We start from the raw sequence: 25,555 nt of genomic DNA on the forward strand, positions 1-25,555 counted from the left end.
AGGTGAGCTTACCGGTTTGGCTGCTTTCATGTTGAACCTTTCAAGCACCCGTTCAACATACTTTTCTTGTGACAGCCACAACTTCTTGGATTTTCTGTCACGAATTATCTCCATGCCCAAAATCTGCTTGGCTGGCCCTAAGTCCTTCATGTCAAAGGACTTAGATAACTCTTCTTTGAGCTTTTTAATCATAGAAGCATCTTGTCCGACAATCAACATGTCATCAACATAAAGCAATAAGATGATGAATGTACCTCCAGAAAATTGTTTGATATAGACACAAGAGTCAGCATGAGTTCTCTTGTACCCATTACTCACCATGAATGAGTTGAACTTCTTATTCCACTGTCTCGGAGCCTGCTTAAGACCATATAAACTTTTCTTAAGCTTGCACACCAAATTTTCTTTACCTTTGACTTCAAAGCCTTTGGGTTGCTCCATGTATATCTCCTCTTCTAAATTGCCGTGGAGAAATGCAGTTTTAACATCTAACTGCTCGAGCTCAAGATCCATGCTTGCTGCCATACCAAGGATAACTCGAATGGAAGTCATCTTCACCACCGGTGAGAAAATCTCATCAAAGTCAACTCCTTTCTTTTGACCAAAACCTTTGACAACCAAACGAGCCTTGTACCTTGTCATGTTGTCGTCTCTTTTCAATTTGAACACCCACTTGTTTTTCAATGCTTTCCTGCCCTTTGGAAGCTCCACCAGCTCATAGGTATCATTCTTTGATAAGGAATCCATCTCCGACTCCATTGCCTTCATCCATTTGTCACTGTCGTTATGAGCTCTGGCCTCCTCATATGTTTCGGGCTCTCCATAATTAGTCAACATGATATACTCTGATGAAGAATACTTGGTAGACGGTCTTCGACTTCTGCTGGATCTTCTGACCTGATCTTCATTCTCTTGCGGGGCTAGAGGCTCCCCCTGATTGGATTCTCCTTGAATCTGCTCTTCTTGACTAGGCTCCCCCTGATCAGCAATCTCATGGTCTGGCACATCTTGATCAGGCTCCTCTTGATCAGCATTATCTGATTCTGCAGGCACTTCATTGGCAGTTGCTTCAGGGATGTCATCGTGACTTTCTTCATCTGAAGCTAATGGATCAACTCCTCTGACTGCGCCATCTGGTTGTGCCTCTTTATCCGAATCCCCAATTGTTTGATCTTCATAAAAGACCACGTCTCTACTTCGGATAAACTTCTTCTGGTATGGGTCCCATAATCTGTAACCAAAATCTTCACCGCCATAACCAAGAAAGATGCACGGTGTAGCTTTGTAGTCTAACTTCGATCTCTGCTCTTTGGGCACATGCACAAAAGCTTTGCAACCAAACACCTTCAGATGAGAGTAAGACACATCATTACCAGTCCATACTCTCTCTGGAACATCAAGACCTAATGGTACTGATGGAGATCGGTTGATCAAATAGCAGGCTGTCCTTACAGCTTCACCCCAGAACTGCTTAGATAACTTTGCAGTCCTCAACATACACCTGACTTTCTCCATGATGGTTCGGTTCATTCTTTCAGCAACACCATTATGTTGTGGAGTTCCAGGAACTGTCTTCTCATGACGTATGCCATGTTTTACACAATACTCTCTAAACTGGTGAGATGTGTACTCGCCGCCGTTGTCGCTACGAAGGCACTTGAGAGGTTTCCCAGTTTCCCTCTCCACCATGGCATGGAACTCCTGGAATGTCTGAAACACCTGGTCTTTGGATTTCAACAAATACACCCACACCCTTCGTGAAGCATCATCAATATAAGTAACAAAATATTTATTTCTTCCAAGTGACTCGACTTCCATGGGACCACACACATCTGAATAAACAAGATCTAACAAGTTTCCTTTCTTTGTAGATGGAATCGAAAAACTAATTCTTCTTTGTTTTCCTAATAAACAGTGCTCACAAGAGTTTAACGACGTACCTTTGGCAAAGGGAATGTGAGACTTCTTTGCCAAAACCTGTAGGCCTTTCTCGCTCATGTGACCTAGCCTCTTATGCCACAAGTCTAGAGATGAGTCCTCCACAGCATTCAACTCACCTTTCAAAACCTTGGCATTTGACCGGTACAACGTACAACAAAGTCGTGCTCTTGCTACCACCATTAAGCCTTTAGTAAGCTTCAATTTTCCTTCGCCAATATGGTGATAATATCCTTGTCGATCAAGGGTACCAATGGATATCAGATTGAGACGTATATCAGGAATATGTCTCACATCTTTCAACATCAATTGGCAGCCGAGATTAGTTCTTAGACATATATCACCAATTCCAAGAATTTTGGAATAGCTTTCATTCCCCATCTTCACTATGCCAAAGTCACCTTCTTTGTATGTACTGAAGAACTCCCGTTTAGACGTAGCATGGAAGGAAGCTCCATTGTCAAAGATCCATTCAATGTCTCTGTCAGAGTTGCCCATATGCAGACATTCACCAACAGACAATATTTCTGGTACATCACCACATATGACAGCAGTGGTATTGCCAGTATCATCTTTCTTCTGATTGTTTCCTTCCCTTTGCTCTCTCTTCCAAACTCGACAATTTTTCTTCATATGGCCTTCTTTGCCACAATGGTGGCATGCACCCCTGAACCTTGACTTGGATCGGCTAGGACTCCTGCCATGACCTCTAGGCCCTCTACTCTTGCTTCTTCCGCGGTTCTCTGTGACAAATACTTGGCTGCTATCTGTGCCAGAAGTCTTTCTCCTTGTTTCTTCATTGAGCATGCTATTTTTAACATTATCAAGAGTAAGAACACCATTAGAAGCAGAGTTACTTATACTCACCACAAAGGTCTCCCAACTGTCTGGCAAGGATCCAAGTAACAAGAGCGCTTGTAGCTCGTCCTCGATCGTCATTTTCATAGTAGCCAACTGGTTGATGATATTCTGGAAATTGTTCAAGTGTTCTGCTACACTTAAACCATCCTTGTACTTCACATTGATGAGCTCTTTGATCAAGAAGGCTTTCTTGGCTGGGGTCTTCTTCTCGAACAAGGACTCAAGCTTCGTCCAAAACTCGCGAGCATTGGTTTCATTAGACACATGGTGAAAAACACTATCATCCACCCATTGTCTAATTGTGCCAATAGCCTTGCGATTCATCTTCTTCCACTCGGCATCGGACATGCTCTCGGGCTTAGCGGCATCTCCTTCAATTGGCTCATGCAAATCCTTGCAATAGAGAATGTCCTCCATCCTTGGCTTCCATGTTACCCAATTGGAGTTGGTGAGTTTGATCATAGTGCCACTTCCTTCCATCTCGTAGTACGAGCCAACCGGGCTCTGATACCACTTGTTAGGAATGTCGGTACTACAAGATAGAGAATGCACAAGGTAAAGTAGAAAATGGACGCCAAGAATTTATGTGGTTCGGCAATTTATACCTACGTCCACCAAACAAGGAATCTTCACTATATGAAAAAAAGATGAATACAACAAGAGTAGTCTTACCAAGCCAAAGACAAGGCTTGATGGATACAAGAAAGTATAACACACACTTTCTATCACTCTAAACTTCACTCACACAATGTGTAGTGGAACACTCTCACTCTCACTCTTGGAGTGGAACTCTAGCTTTGGACTTGATCCTTTGCTACTCACTCTTAGTTCTCAATTGGTTACATCACACCCATATTTATAGGTGAGGGCTTGGCATTCTACTAGTTTCTAGTTCCTTCTTCAAACCTCTAGTATAGAAAAATCTAGACTAGCCATATACTTGTAGCTTCTAGATCTTTCCATTTGCAACCAAGGAAGCTAGTACTCTCTAGCTTCTTCCATCAACTTAATAACATTCTAGAATTGTCTAGCAAGCTCCAGCCTCATCTCTTGCTTACTAGAATAATCTAGAACATTGATCATGGGCTGGACCATATACCAACAAGACCAACTGTGTGGCTTTAAACATAAAAATCTAAGTTTTATTTGTTACACAATCATAGTAATTAGCGGGTTTTAATTACTTTCTCGGGAAATTCACCAGTTGTCCGGGAAAAGTTGAAGATTTGTAAGATTTAAAGACCCTTTTCAGGAGTGTTTTGTATAGCTTAGACATATAGAGCTAGTGAAGTGGTACCAGTGGGAAATGGCAGAGAGGCAGACAGTGATGGAGGTTGGGGAGAAGAATGTTGGCAGTTCTGGAAGAGGTGAGGGAATTGGATATATTCAAGATTACTTCTACAACAAATGCTATAAATTCTCTGGTCAATCTGAAGAAAGCACTTTTTTCAGCCAATAAGTTGCTGAAGAACTGCAGATGTGGAAGCAAGATTTACTTGGTGAGTCTTATCTCTCTCACTCTCCTCTCTTTCTCTCTCTAGAATTGGCTTTTGGCTTTTTGGGTCCTCAGATTAATGGTTTTGTTGCTTTTTTTTGTGTGGTTAAAACATGATTTTAGACACTGGAAAGTGAGGCAGTGATGGAAGATTTCATGCAGTTTATGATAAAAATTAAGCCAGGCTTTGGATATGCCATACAGTGAGCTGGGGATCTCAGCTGAAGTCAAAGATCAAGTAACTTGGATTCCGTTTCCTTTTAAATTTTCCTTGTTTTGCTTTAGCCATCTTCAAATTATGTTATAACATATCGTAAGAGATTGTTGCTAAGTGGTTAAGAGTGTTTATATTGCAGTCGAGGACTGGCGTCCTGTGTTCAAACCCCCCTCACTAATATCGCTTGTCAAAAAATGGAAAATTTTCTTAAAAGTAGACTTGGACAGAAATTCTGAATTTGGGTTAATAAATTACTGATGTGCTTGTAAAATTGGTCGATTTTTGTATTGATTTTCAGGTTGAGATAATGCTCGTGCAGCTCAAACGGGCAAAGAAACGCGCTGACACACGTGACATAGAGCTAGCAATGGACATGATGGTTGTGTTCTCTAAGGAAGAGGAATGCAGGAATGCAGACAGTGCAATTCTGGAAAGGTTTGCCAAGAAGCTGGAACTTCATTCCATTGCAGACTCGAAGGAGGAAACAGTGGCGGTTAGAAAGCTGGCTAAGAGATCGGTGAGGCAGAATGCTGAAAGCATTCAACAAATCACTGATCTTCTGGGAAAGTTCAAGGAAATTGCAGGTATTTACGAGGATTTCTTGCTTGATGGTCCTGTTTCGACAAGAAGTCTAAGGAGGTGTCAGTCTTTGATGATTCCTCATGAATTTCTCTGTCCAATTACTATGGAGATCATGACTGATCCTGTCATTGTGGCAACAGGACAGGTAATCTCGAATTGGAGGACGACTCACCTGTCACGGGGTAAATCCCCAATGTCTGCAGCTCACTCCTCGCGGTGAATTGCGTGAGTAGTGAGATATAGAGATGACTTTGGGGATATTAACCTAGGGATAGGTGAGCTTTTTCTGATTAATTAGACCATCTAAACACTTTCTGCAACTGGTTATTACCATTTATGAATTGCTAGAGTCAATACCTCTTATTCAAAGTGTTTTTACATTTTGGTTTATGGATCATAAGTTAGCGTTTAAGCGTCTGTATCAATCCCTGTTATTACCATAACTGAAAACTTTGATCCAGAAAAAAAGTTGCCTAAAGTCCAACTATAGTTGAATTTTCTCAAGTGCCTAACATGGGGTCTGAGATAGTTTTCCTGCATTTTTCTGAAGACTTATGAGAGAGCAAGCATACAAAAGTGGCTGGATTCGAATCACCGCACCTGCCCAAAGACGGGACAAACGTTGGATCACTTATCCCTAGCGCCAAATTTCGCCCTCAAGAGCCCAATTCAGCAATGGTGTGAGAAGAATAATTATGACCTCCCCAAGAAGGATCCTTGCGCAAGTTCGGATGGCTCTTCTACCGAATCATAGAGGAAGTATCCCACTTAGTCCAAAATCTATCTTCATGTCAGCTGGATGTTTTGAGAAAAAAGCCAATCATAAAATCCGAATACTCTCCAAGGAGAATCCGGAAAACAGAATTTTGATTGCTAACAGTGGAGGAATCCCCCAGTTGATTAAGCTCCTTTCATATCTGGATTCCAAGATTCAAGACTACACCGTGACAGCGCTTTTAAATTTGTCAATTGACGAGGCAAACAAAAGGCTCATAGCCAGAGAAGGGTCTATTCCCGGTATAGTTGAAATACTGCAGCATGGAACAGATGAAGCTGGAGGGAATTCTGCTGCTACATTGTTCAGTTTATCGATGCTTGGCGAAAACAAAGTACTGGTGGGGGCTTTGAATGGAATTCCTCCCTTGGTAGATGTTCTGCAAAATGGAACAGTCCGTGGCAAAAAGGATGCTGCCACTGCATTATTCAACTTGTCTTTAAACCAAGCCAACAAGTCTAGAGCCATCAACGCTGGCCTAATACCGCCATTGCTTCATTTGCTTGAGCATAAGAACTTGGGCATGACGGATGAAGCCCTCTCGACGTTGTTACTCCTTGCATCACACCCCGAGGGTCAAAATGCGCTGCACTAGCTGTCTTTCATTGAAACACTGGTTGAAATTATAGAGGACGGGACCCCAAAGAACAAGGAATGTGCTACATCAGTTCTTCTGGAGCTGGGATTGAACAATTCGTAACAATTCGTCAGTCACTTTGGCTGCACTTCAGTACGGTGTTTATGAGCATCAGGTGAAGCTGGCTAGATGTGGAACCAACAGAGGGCAAAGGAAAGCAAATTCCCTTTTGCAGCAGATGAGTAAATTTGAAAACATTCCCCAACATTTCATACAAAATGATTGGATTTGTAGTTAATCCTTTCCTTATATATTGATTCTTGAATGCAGCCTAATTATGCTGAAAGTTGTTGATTCTAATGAGTGAGAGAAGATATCTTTACATACAGATTCTTAGACTGTTCCTTTATCTTCTTTCTTCTGCATAGCTCCCATTATGTTTTGAAAGGGGAAATGATTTTCTCACTCCCTTTTCTCTCTATTTACTCGTCCCTTTTTTCTAGAATTCAGATTGAACAAATTGCAAAAAAATCAAGGAAGATGAACAAGGGTGGAGTAAAGTTGCAGGGACAGAAAACGAGAGTGAAAATCACTATCCTATCGAAAACTTTCCAATATCATATAAACAAAGGAGAATCAAGGGCTGTACCACAAGAGTAGGAGTAAAGTTGTGGAGACAAAAAACGAGAGTGTAAAAATGACTACTGGATTGAAAACTTCCCGATCATCATATGAATTATTAATTAGTGTCTCATTGGATGCATAGTACAATGAAAACATATTGATAAAAGAGTGGAATATATTAATCTAAACCATGTTTAGTCAAACTCAGATTCAGATTGGCTCAATGTGATATTATTATTTAGTTTCATGTGGAAGTGTTAATTGTGCTGCAAAGCTACTTGACCCTCCTTTTTTTTCTTTTTTCTTTTTTTTTTTAAATAGGGGGTCATATTACTTGTAAGATTTTCAAACTAGTTATAAGATTTGGTTAATCGTACTAAAGAAGTAGCTTTATTCTTTAACATGCACAAAATGGTCTTAAAGAATCAAGACCTGGAATTTAGCCATTACCTACAAAATTAGGCTACTTCTTTCCCACTCAGAACAATTAGAAAATGCTAACTTCTCGGTAAAACGACCATCTTATATTTTATCTCCAGAAATTTAATAATGTAATACAAAAAGAGACAAACGGGGGGACAAAAAAAGACCCGCAGATAGAACAATAGAATCAACGAAATAAAAAACCAGTACATGAAGCTGCTGATGAGGACCACATCACATTTTATTTCCTGAAAGTCCAGAGAAAATTTCTAATAGCAATCCAACAAAAAATATACCAAAAAAGTTGATAAAGAAATAAGTAATTAAAGATAATATTTTGCAACAAGCAACGTGTAGTAAACATAATGAAATCTATCCACCACTCATAATCCTAATGTCCTTTTCATTTACAATTTATGCATCTTCTCAAATTCTACACACAAGTTGATACGGCCGATCACATGACCACTTTGGATTAATTTTAAAAGCTCATTCTGTGTAAGTTTATCTTACATTGTCGGCTTTAAGTCCGGATAAAGAAGGAGGGAGAGGGTGTCGAGCAGTCGACAGCTGGCACTCCGTTCTTACGCCGAATCCATATGACAATGAATCCTAAATGAAATTCCCCCTTTGTAGAAGTAGGCTTTGTTGTTGTTGTTGTTTAATTTGCGATGACTAAAATATGGTTTCAAATTTTTAACTTGTACATAATTACTGACACGTAGAATCTCGATAAAACTATGAATTTTCGTCTTAAAGTCCAGAATCCAAAACTTCAATTAGAAATCAAGTCAACTAGAGGATTAGGTGATCCGATTTTCTTGTCCTTACTTCCCCTTTTTCTAAAAGTTGTTCGATCCCTTGCTTCTATCATCCTTTTAAGTAAACAGAAAGATAATTAATGTCATTTAGCACATCCATTGGTGTTTATACTTTTTATAAGAAAATTAATATTACATTTGATCAACTTTTATGCCCACCCATCTTCATTATCACCAGTATTGTATTCCAATCGCTTCTTCTCTTACACTGATAGTTTTTCAATATTTTATGGGGGGGAAAAAAACCAGGGTTTTCTTTGGCAAGAAGCAAATATAATGGCATTATGAATCTGTTTTCTATTAAACCATCCAAATGGAATGTCCTCACCCATATTTTCTAATCTCTCTTTTCGTCATTGTAATGAATTAATGTTATCCTATCAAATTGAATGTCCCCACCCATATTTTCTAGGGAATTTTAACGAAAAACTTCCGGTACTGTTCACTTTAACGAAAAACCATTTTTTTACACAAAAAATGCAATTATGGTACTATTCACTTTACCATTTATTTTGTCCATATCGTTAAAACTCAAAGTTTTCAAGTCTTTTTCATTAGTTTTCCTTATTTTCTAATCTCAACTAATCATAGAAACCAAACATGACACCTAAGACTTGAACACATAAGTCGTTTTAGCACTTATTTTTTCTTAAAACAAACGATGGGAGGTTGAGAGTTGAACAATCGTTGTAAATGAGATGATAAATGTTCCAACATTGAATTTGTAACCTCTTTATCAAACTGAATTTTGATCATTGACTTTTGTTTATTAATCATTTTTTGTCATTTTCATCTCAGTTGAGTGCTAATGTGTGTACGTGGCACAACAAAGACTCATACATTGGATGTTTTTTGTTTTTTTTTGTACAACGATATATTTTTTTACTGAGGTGAGGGGAAGTTCGGGTAAGTCACACAATGGACAATCTAAGCTGGTATTGAATTGTCATTCACGAGATTCGAACATAAGACTTTTGGTTTACAAATGAAGAGGAATATCACTAAATTGTATGAATGATCATACATTATAGTTAATTAACGTCAAATTAAGCGAAAAAGATTTAAAAAAAACAATAGAATTGAATACGGAATTTGTTATTTTTAAACTCTCAATCATAGAAATGGGGAAATGACACCTATTTACATGGAATTTGAACTTGGGAATTGGAGGTCCCAAATTCCAAGTTTTTTTTCCACGCGAAAATTCTAAATTTCTATGTTTATGAATCAAAACAAAGGAATTGGTGCATGTCAATTTATAAATTCTGACTTTTACCAAAATTCCAAATTTATTTCCTCATCCAAACATAATGTTAAGTACATAAAACACAATAACAAATACTTCAACCTTAAAAGACAATACCAAAAAAAAAAAATCCAAACAAAATACAATAAAACACAATAACAAGTGGTATTTAAAAAATACAAGTACAACCACTTTTCCTCTCAATTTTAATAGAAGATAATTGAGTGGGTCCATCCTATATAATATGAGTTATAACGAAATTTTATAAAAATGCATTATAAGTTATAACTCATAAATAAAAGAAATCGAAACTGCAAATGAGGCTTTACTGTAATAGCAAAAAATAATAATGCATATACAGATTGATGCGGTTTTGATTCCAACTAATTCTTTCATCCACTAATAACTAACTGTTTAGAGTGTAACTTTGCAAAACCCCTAAAGTGGAGGTGATGCTTAGCCCCCATTGATTTTGGTTTAACTGATTTAAGATATATATCTCAAAATTTAAATTAATCTAATGACAATCAATGGAGGGTTAAAGACCGAGCAAAAATGCACTTAACTATCTAACCGTTGACGTTGTCACTCTACTAAAAAAACTTAAACTTAAAACTCATCAACAACAATTAATACAATGGTGAGCAAAAACGACTCGAAGAGGAGAAATTTTTCAATGTGACCAAAACACGTGATGATACACCACATGTCACTATACAAATGGTGAGATATGTGTATTAAAAGTTAATAACTTACAAAATACAATTTTCCATTACTTGTATAAAACACGTGGTGTACCATCTGTATTCCGGTTACAAGAAAAAATTTATCCCCAAAGAGAATCTCACCCTTCATTTCTTCAAGAATATGCGAACCTAACTGTAGAGAATCTAACCCCTTCTTTCATTTTGCCTTTGGCACACAAATCCACCTATGCACGTTACGTTTTTAACCTGTTCGATTCCAAATCTTCTTCAATTTCCTTTCTTTTCTCTCTTAATTTTAGTTTTTGAGATTTTGCAAATTACAATTTTAATTTTTTAATTCCCAAAAAATATATTCCGCTATATAAATATATATTTTTACTCAGTAACACAATTTTTCTGGGCTGTTCCCTTTTTAACTTTCACTCAAAGGCATCGATTTCAATTTCATAATTTATAGGGTTAGGGTTTTCGATTCATTCCTCGCGATCGATCGATTGGGTGGGAGCGAATTATGGGTGGCGAGGGCGATTCGAGCGAGCCTAAAGTCGGTGGCGAAGGAGAAGGAGGAGAGCAGATTAACATTCGATGCTCGAATGGCTCCAAGTTTTCGGTGAGGGCGAGCCTGGACTCGACTGTTGGGGCATTCAAGGAAGTTTTGGCTCAGAATTGCGATACTCCAGCTGATCAGCAGAGGTTAATTTACAAAGGTCGTATTTTGAAGGACGACCAGACCCTCACTAGTTATGGTACGCTTTGTTTCCTCTTCGATTTGATTCTGTGTTCTTTTTGACTTTTGAATATTGATTTTGTGATTTTAATCGAATCTGGGGTTGATTGTGATGTGGGTTTGTGTTATTTTATCGAAATTTGATTATAATTTTGTTATATTTGTATTGGGAAATTGTAATTTGGGGAAATTTTGTGGATTATTGTATCGTTGAATGTTTTGGGGTGAGATTGTTGGATTTGGATGCTGTCCATGGCTGTGAATGTGGCCATATGTCATGTTTTGGGTGATTTACTGTATTCTAATGCATAGTTGATTTCTTGTGTTGAAGGTCTGCAGGCAGATCATACTGTTCACATGGTCCGTGCCTTTGCTGCACCTGCGTCAACCCCCGCTCCCCTTGCTGCTAAAGCTGCTACTGCTAGTCCTACCACTGCTCCAGGTGTTACACGCGGTGTTGGTAGTGAGGGGCTTCAGAGTCCTGACCTTGGGGCATCTTTGTTATTTGGGCAGGGTTTAAACCCACTTGGTGGCGGTGGTGGAGGACAGGGTTTATTTGGAGCTGGGCTTCCAGAATTTGAACAAGTGCAGCAACAACTGACTCAGAACCCAAACATGATGAGGGACATAATGAACATGCCTGCCATTCAGAGTTTGATGAATAACCCTGATTTGATGCGTGGCTTGATCATGAACAATCCGCAAATGCGTGATATCATAGACCGGAACCCAGAGCTTGCACATATACTTAATGATCCTGGCATTCTCCGGCAGACATTGGAAGCCGCAAGGAACCCTGAACTCATGCGTGAGATGATGCGAAACACTGACAGAGCAATGAGTAACATTGAATCTTCCCCTGAGGGATTCAACATGCTGAGGCGGATGTATGAAAACGTTCAGGAGCCATTTTTGAATGCTACAACCGGAAATGCTGGAAATGATTTGGGTTCAAATCCTTTTTCTGCTCTTTTGGGAAACCAGGGTGGGGCACAGGCCAGGGATGGGTCTAACAATCCTTCAACCACTGGTTCAGAAACAGCTGCTGGTTCTGCTGCTCCTAATGCAAATCCACTTCCTAACCCTTGGGGCATTGCTGGTGGTGAGCTTCTCCCTCTTTGTTCTCTATTATCCAAATATTTGTTTGCAGGTAGTGTTTCAATTTATCTCCACAATTTATGGGTATTAAATGGAAGAGACTTCACATGGAAGTATAATATATTCTCGGCACTAAATTCTATCCTGAAAGTAGGACTGATTTTGCCGTTGGACATAGTCTTGATATCTGATATACGGAAATCAATGGTTATGCAAACTTGTTGCTGGGTCTTGAATCTTAATAATATGCTTAGTAGTCAATTCCTACATTTGTTACATTTGTTGGGAAATTTTAGCATGATATGGCCTTCTCAATTTTAATGGGTTATATAGATGCTCTGACTTGCATCCTTCTGGAAGTTTATGTTCAAGTCTGCATTGTATTATTTAAACCGTTGCATAATTTAAGAGTCTTTAGTAAATGCAGTCGCTTGTTTGACCTGAAATTGACTGCTGTTGGCCCTTCAAATTGATTATTAGGTTAGCTTATGCCTTTTTCTGTTCTATTTTTGAGCTGTTTTTTAATAGATTTTATGTTGTAAAAGAAGAGGTGCTTTGAATACATTATGACAATTTCCATATTCATATATTTGATCTGAATTGTCAGGAGGAAATCAGCCAAATACTACGAGGACAAATCCTGTTGGGGATGGAAGGGCCGCCAGTATTGCTGGCCTGGGAGGGCTTGGTCTCCCCGGAATGGAACAGATGCTTGGTGGCATGACAGATGCTAATGCAATGAATCAGCTTTTGCAGAATCCAGCCATATCACAGATGATGCAAAGCATGCTTTCCAATCCCCAGTACATGAATCAGGTACCATCAGTTGACAAAGTTTTCCTTACCCAAGATGTGAATTTTTGCGAAAAGTGATGTTTCTTAATGTTTCCAATTTTTTTTTACCTTTAGATTCTGAGCCTCAATCCACAACTACGCGAAATGGTTGATTTAAATCCTCAACTTAGGGAAATGATGCAAAATCCAGAGCTACTAAGGCAGTTAATGAACCCTGAAACAATGCAGGTACTTTCCCTTTCAAAGTCTGCTAATATATGTTTTTGAATATCTCTCCTGGCTTGTTTATTCTCCCTAGTCCCTGCGTGGATCTTTATTTTATTTTTATAATCTAGACTTATTGTCCCTAAGAACACTGAAATTTTTGGGATGTGAACCACCTATCTTTAACTTTAATTTTTTACTACTCTGACTTTTCCTCTTGCAGCAAATGCTCGCGTTACAGCAGTCACTATTTTCTCCCAATCGACAACAACCAACTCAGTGAGTCTAATACACCTTACCACGCCTGCTTGGTTTCCACATTCAGATTTTATAGTTACATTTTCTATCAGTATTTGATGGGTTTTTTACTTTATACTTTTGTCAAAATACAGCATCATTCTAGGGTGTCAATGATTTCTTAATGTAATTGTGTCTAAATAATATAGATCATTTACCCATAATTAATTCTCTATCCGTGGAGGTGTCAGCCTATCCCAAGTAGGAGTTTTGGCCACTTAAAAAGAAACAGAAAAATACTTGTCTTGATGTTAACCTTATTACTAATCATTTGTTGCGTTCTTGCCAGGGATCCAACTCTGACCGGTGGTGCTACAGGTACTCCGAGAATAAGAAGTTCAAATAAAGTTATGGGTTCCTGTCATTTTCTTCTTTTGGGTGTTCACACTTGTTTAATTCCTGTGTATAATCAGGTGCCCCTAATAATGCCGGTTTGGAGATGCTGATGAACATGTTTGGAGGTCTTGGAGCCGGCGGCTTGGCCGCTGCAAACCCTAACGGTTAGGCTCCCTATTCATTCATAACATCTTAATACAATCTTATCCTTTATGAAATCAACTTTTTATTATAAGAAGTCGAATTAAATAAACCGTTATGTTGTCTCTGAACACTTGTCATTGCGGTTGCAGTACCACCGGAAGAACTGTATGAAAATCAGCTGAGGCAGCTACGAGAAATGGGTTTCTTCGATACCCAAGAGAATATCAGGGCATTGCAAGCCACTTCTGGGAATGTCCATGCTGCGGTAGAGCGACTTTTAGGGAATCCTGGGGTGTAACTTCACTCGGTTTCAAGTTTTTATATTATTCGATTGGGAAATTTTCTTGTGGACGTGTGAAATTAGTAAACTTGGAGTAAAGTCATCGCAAGACAAGACATACAGGCACTTGTAGATTCCATTTTGAGGGGTGTGAATAAGCAAGAACACACGATGATGGAGCTGTGAAACTACTTGTGGCTAAGCTTTTGCATTACCCCTACTATTTACTTGGTTCTCTCTTACTTTCTCTCCCTTGTTTGCTTGAAAAGTGCTTTGGTATGCAAAAGTGCTTTTTGATCCGGAGAAGGTTCCTCTCCTTAATTATTCCTCTCCTCTTCCCTTCCCTCATCTCACACTTTACTTTTTGTTTATAAAAAATCAATATAAGATGTAGACGTGCCTTAATCGTTTAAGTAGAAGGAGAGATTAAAAGAGGAGATAATCCTCCTCCTTTTGGGTTATGTATAAGTCCACATTTGAATGGTTTCAAATTTAACAAATCTTAATTTTTGTTTGGTCATAGAACAAATCATAATTGTTGCTGTCTGGTTGATTTATTGAAACGACTATCAATCAATTCAAGGCCTTTTTTATATAGCAACTTACTTGCCACAAATACACCATCAACCGCGGTGGGTTCTTATGTGCGCAAAGATCAAACTCAGAACTTTGGGTGCAAGAAGCTTCGTAACTGATTGAGCTGCAACCCCATAGCAAAATTCTTTTGACTACCGTTTTTTTTTTTTTTTTTTTTTTTTTTAACAAATGATAAGTTTTGTTCGATTAGATGTTAGATTATCTACCGACGGAGTTTGAATCCAAGTCATCATGCAAAGACACAACACATTTCTATCACTGTGGTAAAGGGTTACTAGCCATCGATGAGGTTCGAACTCAAGCTATCATGCAAAGGCACAATATCTTTCTACTACTGTAGTAAATGACCACTTCAATTTCTCTTCACTGTTGTCACTGTACTATTTTTTCAATATTGATCAGTCCTACCAAAAGCTAAGATCATTTCCCTAATATAATATCATTTGATAATAATACACCTTAGGATTCTTTAGATTTCGACCCAAAGTTAAAGATAAATGCAAAGGAGTGTGATTCTTTTCTCTCTTTTTTTCCCCTCCCTTTTCCTCTCCTTCTAATTTGAACGGTCACGGTTAAGTCACGTTAACATTTTATATTAATTTTTTATAGCAAGAGAAAGACAAAATAAAAGAATATGAGAGGAGAGGATGAAAGATGGTGGAAAGAGGTGGGGAGAGAATCCTAGTCAAAATGGAAAAAGGAAACGTAAATTGTCAACAAAGAATTAATGAACTTCTATTTTACTTATTAGAGTTTCATCCCTGGCCAACGATGTGGTTTGATTAAAACTTTATAGTATTTCATGCCTTGATCAAGGTTATTTGACTTTTGTACACGTCACATTTTAGCATACATATATTAACATGTTATTAATATATTTTTTAAGCATAAATTTAAATTACCTTTTTAGGGCCTTTAGTGCTCACATTCAATTGGTTTACTTTTTTTTAGAGGTTTTGTTTAGCAAGATTATCTCTTCATTAATTTCAGTTTAAAAAATTCGTTTCCTTTTTCATTTTGAAAAATTTTCACAGTTTGTCTAAAAATGTACCCGTTATTTTTTTTTTCTTCTCAAATGTACCTAATTTGTTTTGTTAAAATGTACCTTTAAAAAAAATGCACTCATTTTCATTAGGTGGCAGGAGAGGAACTTCAATAAAAACCTAAAATGCATAGGGGATGTTTGTTTGTCTTCCCTAACTCTCTCTGGACAGGATTGGACTAAGGGTTAGTCCAGTCCTGTGTTTGTTACCCACATGTAGGGATGACAATTATAATTGTTAAAACCCAATAACCATGGATAACCATCCGAATGGATTGGATATGGGTATGAAAATTCGGGTATATTTGGGATATGGGGAAAAACCGTGAATATTATTCGGTTATGGTTTTGGATATGGTTATAGGGGTCCCCAATCTGTATCCGTCTCCGAATCTGAACTGAATAATATTATTATACATAATTGTATTATAATGTATATATATTCATTACTCACCGAATCCATTACCTTGAGAATACAAAAGTTGCATTGTGTGAGTTGCATTTTGTGGGAAAATTCAAAAGTTTTGATATGAATCAAAATCAATGAGAATTCATGGTACTTATGGGAGATATCAAGGATCAACCAATATCATCAATGTTTAGCTTTAATTTTATACTCCACAAGATCCATTCATTGAATCATTTTAGACATCAAATATTTTATGAAGAAATTAATATTTACTAAATTATAATATGTCAATTGAACAAATATATTTTTTGTATTGACGAAGATGGATATAACCGTTAACCGATAGGAAATCCGTTACCCGGTGGGTATGGTTATGGATAATACCCAATGGTTAATTTATGGTTATGCATATGGTTAATTTCGTGGTTATGGGGATGGATATAACATTTCTGTCCCCAAACCCCCGCAGGGATTAGGTTTGCTGACACTAACCTTCACTCGCGTCGACTAACCATGTGACTAGCAGTTCTTAGCGACACCCTCAAAAAAGCATGAGACTAGCTAAGACTAACCAATTTTCAGATATGTTTCACAATCAATTTTCACATGAATACCAAATTGAAGCCGGGAGTGTTGGGGGAGGATTATACCTGAATTGAGAACAAAAAGGGATCGGAGATGTTGGGAAAATGGCCTGGAATTCTCAACCGTGACAGATTCGAGCATGCAAAGATCGAATTTGGATCCAGGGATGGTGAGAACTTTGTTGGTGGTGCTAACCTCATCTAAGTCGACGAGGTTAAACAGAGATATAATTAAAAAAATTTCTCTCCCTCATGTGAGAGGTCTTCTCTCCCCACTGTGAGAGTCTCTTCTTGCCCGTGTATGGGCTTGGTTCTAATTTTTCGTTCCCCCTCCGCTGTCGGCCCTAGCTACGGCCAAGGTCGATGGTCCTTCTTCCTTGCTTCATTTTCTCTTTTTAATTTATGTTTTTCCTACTTCTTCCGCACCGATCTGCCCTTTCCTCCAACCCTCTATGCTTTAAAAATCAAAATTTTAGCCATCACTTTCGATCTCCCTTTCCCGTCCTCTTTTTTCTTTTCTCACCATCAATCTCCATGTTTTTCTTCCATCCTTTTGTTACCATTCCCACCTGGTTCCAACAATCCTTGATTCCAAGTTTTTTTTGGATATGCAACTTTGAACCATCAATGCGTTTTGATGTGGTTCTCCTGGGAAGTGCGTAGAGCTCCGACTCAGGTGTTCGCACCACCACTTCCCATGGATTTGTCTTCAATGGCTTGGTTGCCTTCGACGACTTTGTTGCTGGTGGGTTATTTCTCACTAGTTTCCTTTGTTTTGTAGTTGTTGTCCCGATCTTCATGGTGGTCTTTGGATGTTGTTGGAGTCGCCTTCTCCTTCACTCTTGTGGATTTGGTTGGCTGGATCAATGGCGTCGGGTTGGAATTTTAGTCTATGGTGGTTTCTTGGCTACGCGGTAACGGCAGCTGTGGTTGTAGGAATGTAGAGTTTTCTTTTTGGTTTTTCTGTTTCCGGGCTCAAAACTATTGTTTTGGGTTTTGGTTTGGGGTCATTTTTTTTTATTTGTGTTTATCTTGTAATTGTTGGAAATGTGCCCTAAACCAATCATATGATGATACTTTACGGACATTTCACATGTTAAACTAATTTAGTTTAATATAAAAGGCAAAGATTATTGTTTGAAGCCGTCTCATATAAATGTTATATGCTTAAATGATAAATCCAAGGAATATGTAATTGGGAGAATGTGATCTAAAGAAGTTAGATTCAAGAGACCATTCTCTTTTTTATACATATCATAAACGTTCCTGATCATAGGATTGCCAATTGGGCATTGACAGTCCGTTAAGATCAGTATATGTTATGTCTTCTCTTAGGGAGAGTAACTGGTCTCGAGTCATTGGTGTGACTGACACCAAGACAAGCATGTAGGTGCTCAATAGAGAATGAGTTCATTGAACACGATCAACAAGGAGTTCTCATACTCATGTCACATGAGAATTCATGGTTGGGATAATGCAAAGTAATCATTTGACCTGAGGCATCATAGTTGTCTTGTGATTAGGTCCTTGATCTTTGACTATGTCAAAGTCACTCCATCAGAAGGTGTCCACGACATAGTTAGGGTTAAGCCACTTAGTCATTGAGGCAAGTGAATGTGCAACAAGGGATCTCTAACCTTCAAACCTTTTGAGGGAGAATACTCTATGATATGATTAAGAATCTCTGGCCAGAGTATGAATGAGATTTAGGAAGTCGTTCCAAATCACATTCAAGGTAATCATATAAGTAAAAGAATCACATTGGATAGTAGACATGAATAAACTATCAAACTAAACAATGTGGTCAAGAGTATTGAATTAGAGAAAGACCGTATTGCATTGTTATCCTAAACTGAATAGGTTCTCCACCTCTTCTGATTAGCTTAGGTAGCCATGACATATTGCTAGGTGTCACTCATGGTTTGTGGAAGCCCTGGTAATCTTCATTAAAGGGAGAATTGAAATGTTGTTTCAATTCATAATCGATCATTAAGAGTAACAATCGCTCACTGCATCGCTAAAAGGAACCTAATGGATCGTACACCGTGTAAGGTAGAGATTGAAGAAACAATGGAGTTGAGTAAGAACAATCAAATGGTTTAATTGTTTATGGCTAGGATTAATTAATATGTTAATTAATCAAACGAATAAATTCGTTTAGACCTCAAGTTAGTTTTGGGCCTCAAGGCCCAATGGGCTTCGAATGTCAAGCCCATTGACTTAAGTTGTATGACAATTTAATGAATAAAGATTCAAGAGGGCCCAAACAGACCATAGAAGGCCGGCCATATTGATAAAATAGGGTTTTGGTTCTTTTTGTCACTTAAGTGAAGTGACTATATAAAGAACTTTATAACCAAAATTCATTTAGGGTTCTTTTAGAGGAAATTGGATAGAACAAGTCTCTTCCTTTCTCTCTAGGAGGCCGGCCCCTTGGAGGAGATTAGCTAGCAATCTTCCCTCCTCCAAGGTTACTCATCTCTTCTTCTAGTCTCTCCTTGGTGTGGAGACTTAGAGGTTCTCTATTTTGGGAACTTGGAGAATTCATTCTACCATCCTCATCCAAGAAATCCATGAAGCTAAGAAGTAAGGAATGAAGACCCTATCTCTTGGGTGACTAAGGAATGAAGACCCTATCTCTTGGGTGACTAGCCTTTGCTTATGCAAAGAGGAATCAACAAAGGTATAATATTTCTCAACTCACTTTGTTCTTGAGTTGAGTCTTGGTTCACCACACTCACTAGGCCTTGAATTTCATGGGTAAAGTTTTGTTTTTAAGTGCATATAAGCATGATTCCGCATTTAATTGTTAATTGCATGTTGTAGATGTTGCTTAAATGAACTTGTTTTCACAAATATTTCCTTCAGTAATTGGGCATTCTTGTATATTTGGTGTTTGTTCTTTGCTTGGCCTTTGCCCTGGAATACTATTTCCAGTTTACCAAAGAAAAAAAAAAGTCGATGATGTTTGGCCGAAAAAAGCTTCGGGAAAAGAGGTTTGGCTGGGAGGGTTTTGTTCGAATAACGCACAGCTAGGAGAGAGAGAGAGAGAGAGAGAGAGAGGAAGGAAAGAGGGAGATATAGAGAGGAATCAAGAGGGAGTTGATGAGAAAAATTTCGAGGAGTCCAGTTCAGTGAGGTTTGATATGGGGAAGAAGGGAGAAAAAGAAGGAGAGAGTGGGACGGAGAAGTGAGAAAAGAGGGGATTAATAATAAAAATATAATACCTATCCTACTACTTATTCTGACATTGTACCAAACATTCCACTAAGTTAATCCAGCTTAGTCTATTCTAAGCTAGTCCTACTTAGTCCCTGAAACTAGTCCAATCCGAGATAGTCCGGTGCGACAGTCACCCCCGTAAAATTTTTGTCCGTAACAGTTGGGGGCGATGGACCACAACTAAACCGCTCAGTTAGTACTTCTCTTTCAAACATTGAAAGTGATCATAAGCTTGTATTTATGCTATTTGTTGATATTGTATTCAATGACGGAATCAAGCTTCATTTTTATTTTATTCAGACCTAATATTTTTCTTTCTAAACCAACATATAATTTTTTTTTTTTTTGTTTGAAACCTTTGTTTTCCCCATATACTACAAGGCTTTAAAAAAAAAAAAAAAAAAAAAAAAAACCAAAAGGCAGCCCATTAGCGAAAATACCTTCGATTATCTCATTCCCGCTCCTCCATGAAAACACCCTCTCTATCTAACCCCCGATCGCCAAAATCATTTGTCATTCCTATTGAATGGTTTAAACCCATTGAGTTTCAACCTCAAATTGATTTATCACAAAATAGTTGATTTTTTCTGAAAAGGAAGAACGAAGAACTAGGATTATGCACACATACTCATTGAACTCATTTTTAATGATTGGGATTGAACAAATTGGCTTAATTAGATGATACCTCTTAATTGATTTATTATTATGGTATTTGGAGTATTGCATCTTTATTATGGTGGGATGAGATTTGGGTTTTTAATTGTGGGCGGTATGGGAAGTGCAAATGGCGTGGTTGGGTGGTTGGTGAGGAGGTGAAGAACATTGGATGTCTTTGGGGTTAGGGAGGTAGGGGAGGATGTCGTAGGTGATGTTGGCGGGGTTTCTTTTTCGTTTTCTTCTTTTTCTTTCTAAACCCATTTTGCATCTATTTTTCTCACTTTAAACACCCTTGTTAATTTTTAGTTTTTGAATTGAATAAATCACAATAGAGTCGGGGAACATGTGCATGTGGTTTAGTATCCTAGTGGATAGAGTATTGAGTTTCTACCCATGTTCTCTAGTTCGAAACTCCTCATCTTCTAAATTATTGTAAAAGTTTCGAACTCCCAATCTCTTCTTGTAATAATAGTAAATTAAAAAAAAAGAAAAGGAGTCAAGCCCAAGAATGTATAACCAAAGCAACAGTTCAGGCCCAACAGGATACAGGAAAAGGATGATAATCAAGTCCTTCTGGGGTAAAAATATAATATCAAAAGACTCTAAGGACCAAAATGCAAAATGCCTTGCGTAGTTAGAGAGCCAAAGCTTCCGGCTTTTGAAACCCGTAGTTTCAAGCGGTTCCAGTGGGCTAAGGTAAATGCTCTTCCCCTTCACCTTCCATTGCTTTTTCTCGATCAAGATCTTCGTTTTCTTCTTCGAATCATTAGCTGTTCTGGTATTTTTCTTCTTGTTTTTGCGTATATATGCATTTACATTTTCAACGGTCTGATTAGGTGTTGTGTGATGGTAGAACATGAACAAAATCTCAATTGCATGTTGATCTTTTGGTATGGAGTTTGATTTTAAAGTGAAATTGATCAGATGGGTGTTGCTAAATTTTCGATTTTAGTAGAACCCATGTCTCGAAACTGATAAATTCATGCGGAAATGCAGTGATTTGGATAATGGTAATTTTCTTTGATGCATATTTGTCTTTAAGTTTCCAGAATTAGGAAGTGGTATCTAAACGTGTGAAAGCAAGTTATTTGATCTTTGATTAGCCTTTAAACTGCTTTTGGTGTGAAAAAGGAATGCAGCGTTTGGTTTTTGGAAGCTAAGCTGGCGTTTTTGTGAGACTTGAGTTTGGGTCTTCTTTAAAGTTTAAAGGAAACTTGGAATGCATTTTTAGGTCATAATACTGAACTTGAGTCTTTCCCGCCAAGAAAGAACAAGAAAGATAAAACATTCGGTATACTACATTTAATGTTTTTGCTGATTTGGATAAGGGTAATTTCTTTGATGCTATTTATCTCAAAGTTTATGGAGCTAAATAGAGGAATCGAAATGTATCCATAGAGCAAGTTATTTTGATCATTCATTAGCCTTTAAGCTGCTTTTGGTGTAATAAAAATGTGCATTGTTAGGTATTTGGAAGCAAAATTGGTGTTTTTATGAGGCTTGAGTTTGGCTCTTCTAAGTAAGTTTAAAGGAAACTTGCAATGCAATTTAGGTCATGATACCGAACTTGAGTTTTTCCCGCCAAGAAAGAACAAGAGAGAATGTTGAGCATACAACATTTAATTGTTTGCCGATTTCACTTATTTCTTTATTTAATGCAGTAATGCACTTATTAGCACCTTCTTGTATTAGATATGGTAGTTTTCTACTTGTCTAGATAATTACAGAGGATGAATACTTGGTCAAACTACCTCTTGTAAGATATTACTTTGATATTGTGTTAGATGAACTCTTCCAACGGTTTTAACTATGTGTAATACTTTGAAACCTATATCAAGAACGATGTATTCTCTTGTGCGCACCATTGGGGTCTGTAGGAGAATTTCTGATCAAGAACATGCTTGGTTTGTCGTGCTCTGGAGATCTTATGTAAAATAAGCTTGTCTGCTTTTGTTTACCATTGTAAGTTTGCTTTCGTTAATCATCGAATTACTCTTTTGTTTCAAATTTTGACTGGTTTTTCCATCACAAGGTCTCTTACTTTAGATGGTTCAGCAAACCATAGGTTGTATAGTCAGTAATATGGGATGGGAACTACTGAATCTGAGTCGCCTATTCATGATAAACAACTGCCAGTTCCTGTAAAGAAGACAGTGTTAAGAGATCTGCAAAATGTGCCCAAGGATATAGGACGCACTAGTAATGTCCCTAGAGTTTCGAGCACCAAGAGACCTTTACCTGAGCGGCAGATGAGCCCTCCTCAACACCAATCCCACGGTAGCAGTGCTGCAAATGCACAGCTTGTCTATGTTCGTAGAAAATCAGAAGCAGACGCAGTCAGAAATAACGCATGTGATAAAGCAACCATTAATGCCGAGTGTCAGGTGTCAAGGAAACTTAGTCACCACGATGCAAGCACCCGACCCATATCCCAAGCAAAGGAAACAAAAGTTTTTTGTGTACCGGCTTTTGCACCTTTTCCAGTGGCAGCTTCAACCATTCTGCCTGGGAAACCTTCAGTTCTGGTCCCGCTTTGTAAGTCTGGTACTGGACTACAACCAGCAGGAGCCAATTGCCATCCCCATACTTCTGCAACATTGCCAAAGGGTCTAAAAAATCTGCACTGGGAAGAGCGATTCCATCAATTGCAGTTGCTGTTGAGGAAATTGGACCAATCAGAGCATGAGGATTATATCCAGAGTACACTCTTGAATTGAGAAAATCCACCTTAATATGTTTTGATTGAATTTCCTTAAATTGTAACTGTACTGACTTCCCCTTTGGATTTTGATTTTATGTTAGTGCTACGGTCGCTGTCCTCTGTTGAACTGAGCAGACTTGCAGTTGAGTTGGAAAAGAGATCAATTCAACTTTCACTGGAGGAAGGTATTATGATTCTTTTTTTTTTTCAGAGATCTATTATAGTTAAAAATTTGCTAAGCAAATATCCCTTAATTGGAAATCATTAATGGAAATTCTTGTTTTATTGTCTTGTTACAAATATAATTATCTTGGTCTTTGTGTAACTCCGGAATGGGGAAGTTACCCAAAATATATGTCAAGAAATCTTGACCTTCTTCAATGTAAACATTGTCGTCCAAATACATGGCTTCTATCTTTTTCAAAATCATTCATTACTTTCTCATTTAAAAGAGTGCATTTTTGCTCACCACCCTCAATGGTGGTAATGCTCACCACCCCTTATTACTATCGGATGAGTTTAAATCTTGAGATTTGTCTATCCACTATGCAGATATCGAAATTTAAACTTATCCAACAGTGAGCATCACCATCACTTGAGGATGGTGAGCAAAATTATTCCCCATTTAAAACTCTGTGATCCATTTGATGTTGGGTCAGAGTTGAAAGAGCCCAAGTTCTTTTAATCTTCTATAATTATCTGGTAATCATGCGTTTTCTTGTCGCCGTAACTGTTGTAGCCGGATGGTGGTTACATATAAACTTTTCAAGCATTCTGTTAATTGTTCCTATTATATTTCCACCGTCCATATCTGGAAAAAATAGAAAACATGTGCCTCTTACATTCCCTTTTGCATCTCCCATTATTGCAGCAAAAGAGTTGCAACGTGTTGGGTGTTTCAATGTTCTTGGGAAATCTGTGAAGCACTTTAATGTGCCCTCAACTGAGGAAGACCGATCGGAGAAGTGAAATGACACCAAGAAGTAGTAAATTGCAGCTGGATAAAAGTGTGCATACTAGTTTTTTTTCCACCGGTTCTTACCTTTTCTGCAGTTGGGTCTCCTGCTGGTATTCACTGCAAGTTGTCTGTAAAATTTGGGTTGCCATATCAATATGTGCAGTATTTTTGCATCAGCAGTAGCCAAAGCTGCTGAAAGTATTGAATTGAAACTGTTGAAAAATAAAATTAAAAGGTAAATTTGTCAACTGCATTCCCGATGCTTTATTTGTTCCTGCAGCTTCTGACTTTACACTTGCTTGTTTGTGTATTGGGCTCTGTCCTCTTATGTTCATCGGGCTGAAAATGTGGTGGGTCACTTCGATCATAAGGATCAATTTCTAATCGCATAGCTTCATAATAATTCTGTAAAGCTTCTGCATAATTTCCTTCGGATTGAGTTGACATCTGTTAGGATCATCATTCGATTAAAAAAATCTCCGTTAAATCGAAGATTTATGTGAACGTTTGGTCCAGTTGTATGATCTGTAACAAATTAATGTGGGAAAAGCATAGCGACTGGTTTTTAAGTAGAAATTGTTAAAAAAATAATAATAATAATAATCGAATTTGTGTTACAATGCATCCTTAGAAGTCTCCTTTTTATTTAATTAATTTGAAGTCCGCCTTTCTTGTAAAGAGAGTAAAAATTTGCGTAATGAAATCTTGGGTTAGGCGGCTTGAGATTCCGTCATGCCGTTCATATTATTGATACATGCTATATGGGACACTAATCATATTTGATGCTTTGATTCCAAAACTATAGGTATGTTTGTTAGCTAATGTCACTCTAGGCAGAATTCCCATTGTCGAAAGTACATGACAATTTGGCAACATCTGAGTTATCGAAGAGGATACATGATTAGGTAACCAACTCAAAATATTTCTCATTTGACGCGTTTACTTACCAGAAATGGGGAAAATAAAAAATTAAAACTTGGTAATTGTTGCAGTTAAAAGATGGGAAACTTATAAAGAAAGTAAGGAACGAAAGTCAGATAGATTAGAAGGAAAGAAAATCAGATAGGTTATTTCCCTTAGTTGATCTAATAATATTTTTACGGAATGTGCTTGCATATTTGGGCTAAATAACCTAATCTGGATTCATTACTTTAAATTCATGGACTAATCTGTTAATTTGCCTGCGTATTCCAGTGTCCAAAGAAGACCTAACTAAAAGAAAGCAATTTAACAATTGC

At 37.8% G+C, this 25,555-nt stretch overlaps 1 protein-coding gene and 2 pseudogenes across 1 annotated transcript; all 3 read left to right on the forward strand.

The window, feature by feature from the left end:
• The first annotated feature begins 4,145 nt into the window (after positions 1 to 4,145).
• LOC126587315 (U-box domain-containing protein 15-like) lies at positions 4,146 to 6,832 on the forward strand (annotated as a pseudogene).
• A 3,745-nt stretch (positions 6,833 to 10,577) lies between these two features.
• Positions 10,578 to 14,389, forward strand: LOC126586340 (ubiquitin domain-containing protein DSK2a-like). The gene is made up of 8 exons (XM_050251162.1): positions 10,578 to 11,012; positions 11,325 to 12,095; positions 12,699 to 12,907; positions 13,001 to 13,114; positions 13,314 to 13,369; positions 13,677 to 13,705; positions 13,801 to 13,887; positions 14,017 to 14,389. The coding sequence occupies exons 1-8, from the start codon at positions 10,778 to 10,780 to the stop codon at positions 14,163 to 14,165; spliced, it is 1,650 nt and encodes a 549-aa protein (XP_050107119.1). The 5' UTR covers positions 10,578 to 10,777; the 3' UTR covers positions 14,166 to 14,389.
• Positions 14,390 to 22,689: 8,300 nt separating this feature from the next.
• LOC126585367 (uncharacterized) lies at positions 22,690 to 24,570 on the forward strand (annotated as a pseudogene).
• The last annotated feature ends 985 nt before the right edge of the window (positions 24,571 to 25,555 follow it).

Source organism: Malus sylvestris, chromosome 10 (assembly GCF_916048215.2).
Source record: "Malus sylvestris chromosome 10, drMalSylv7.2, whole genome shotgun sequence".
NCBI classification, from domain to species: domain Eukaryota; kingdom Viridiplantae; phylum Streptophyta; class Magnoliopsida; order Rosales; family Rosaceae; genus Malus; species Malus sylvestris.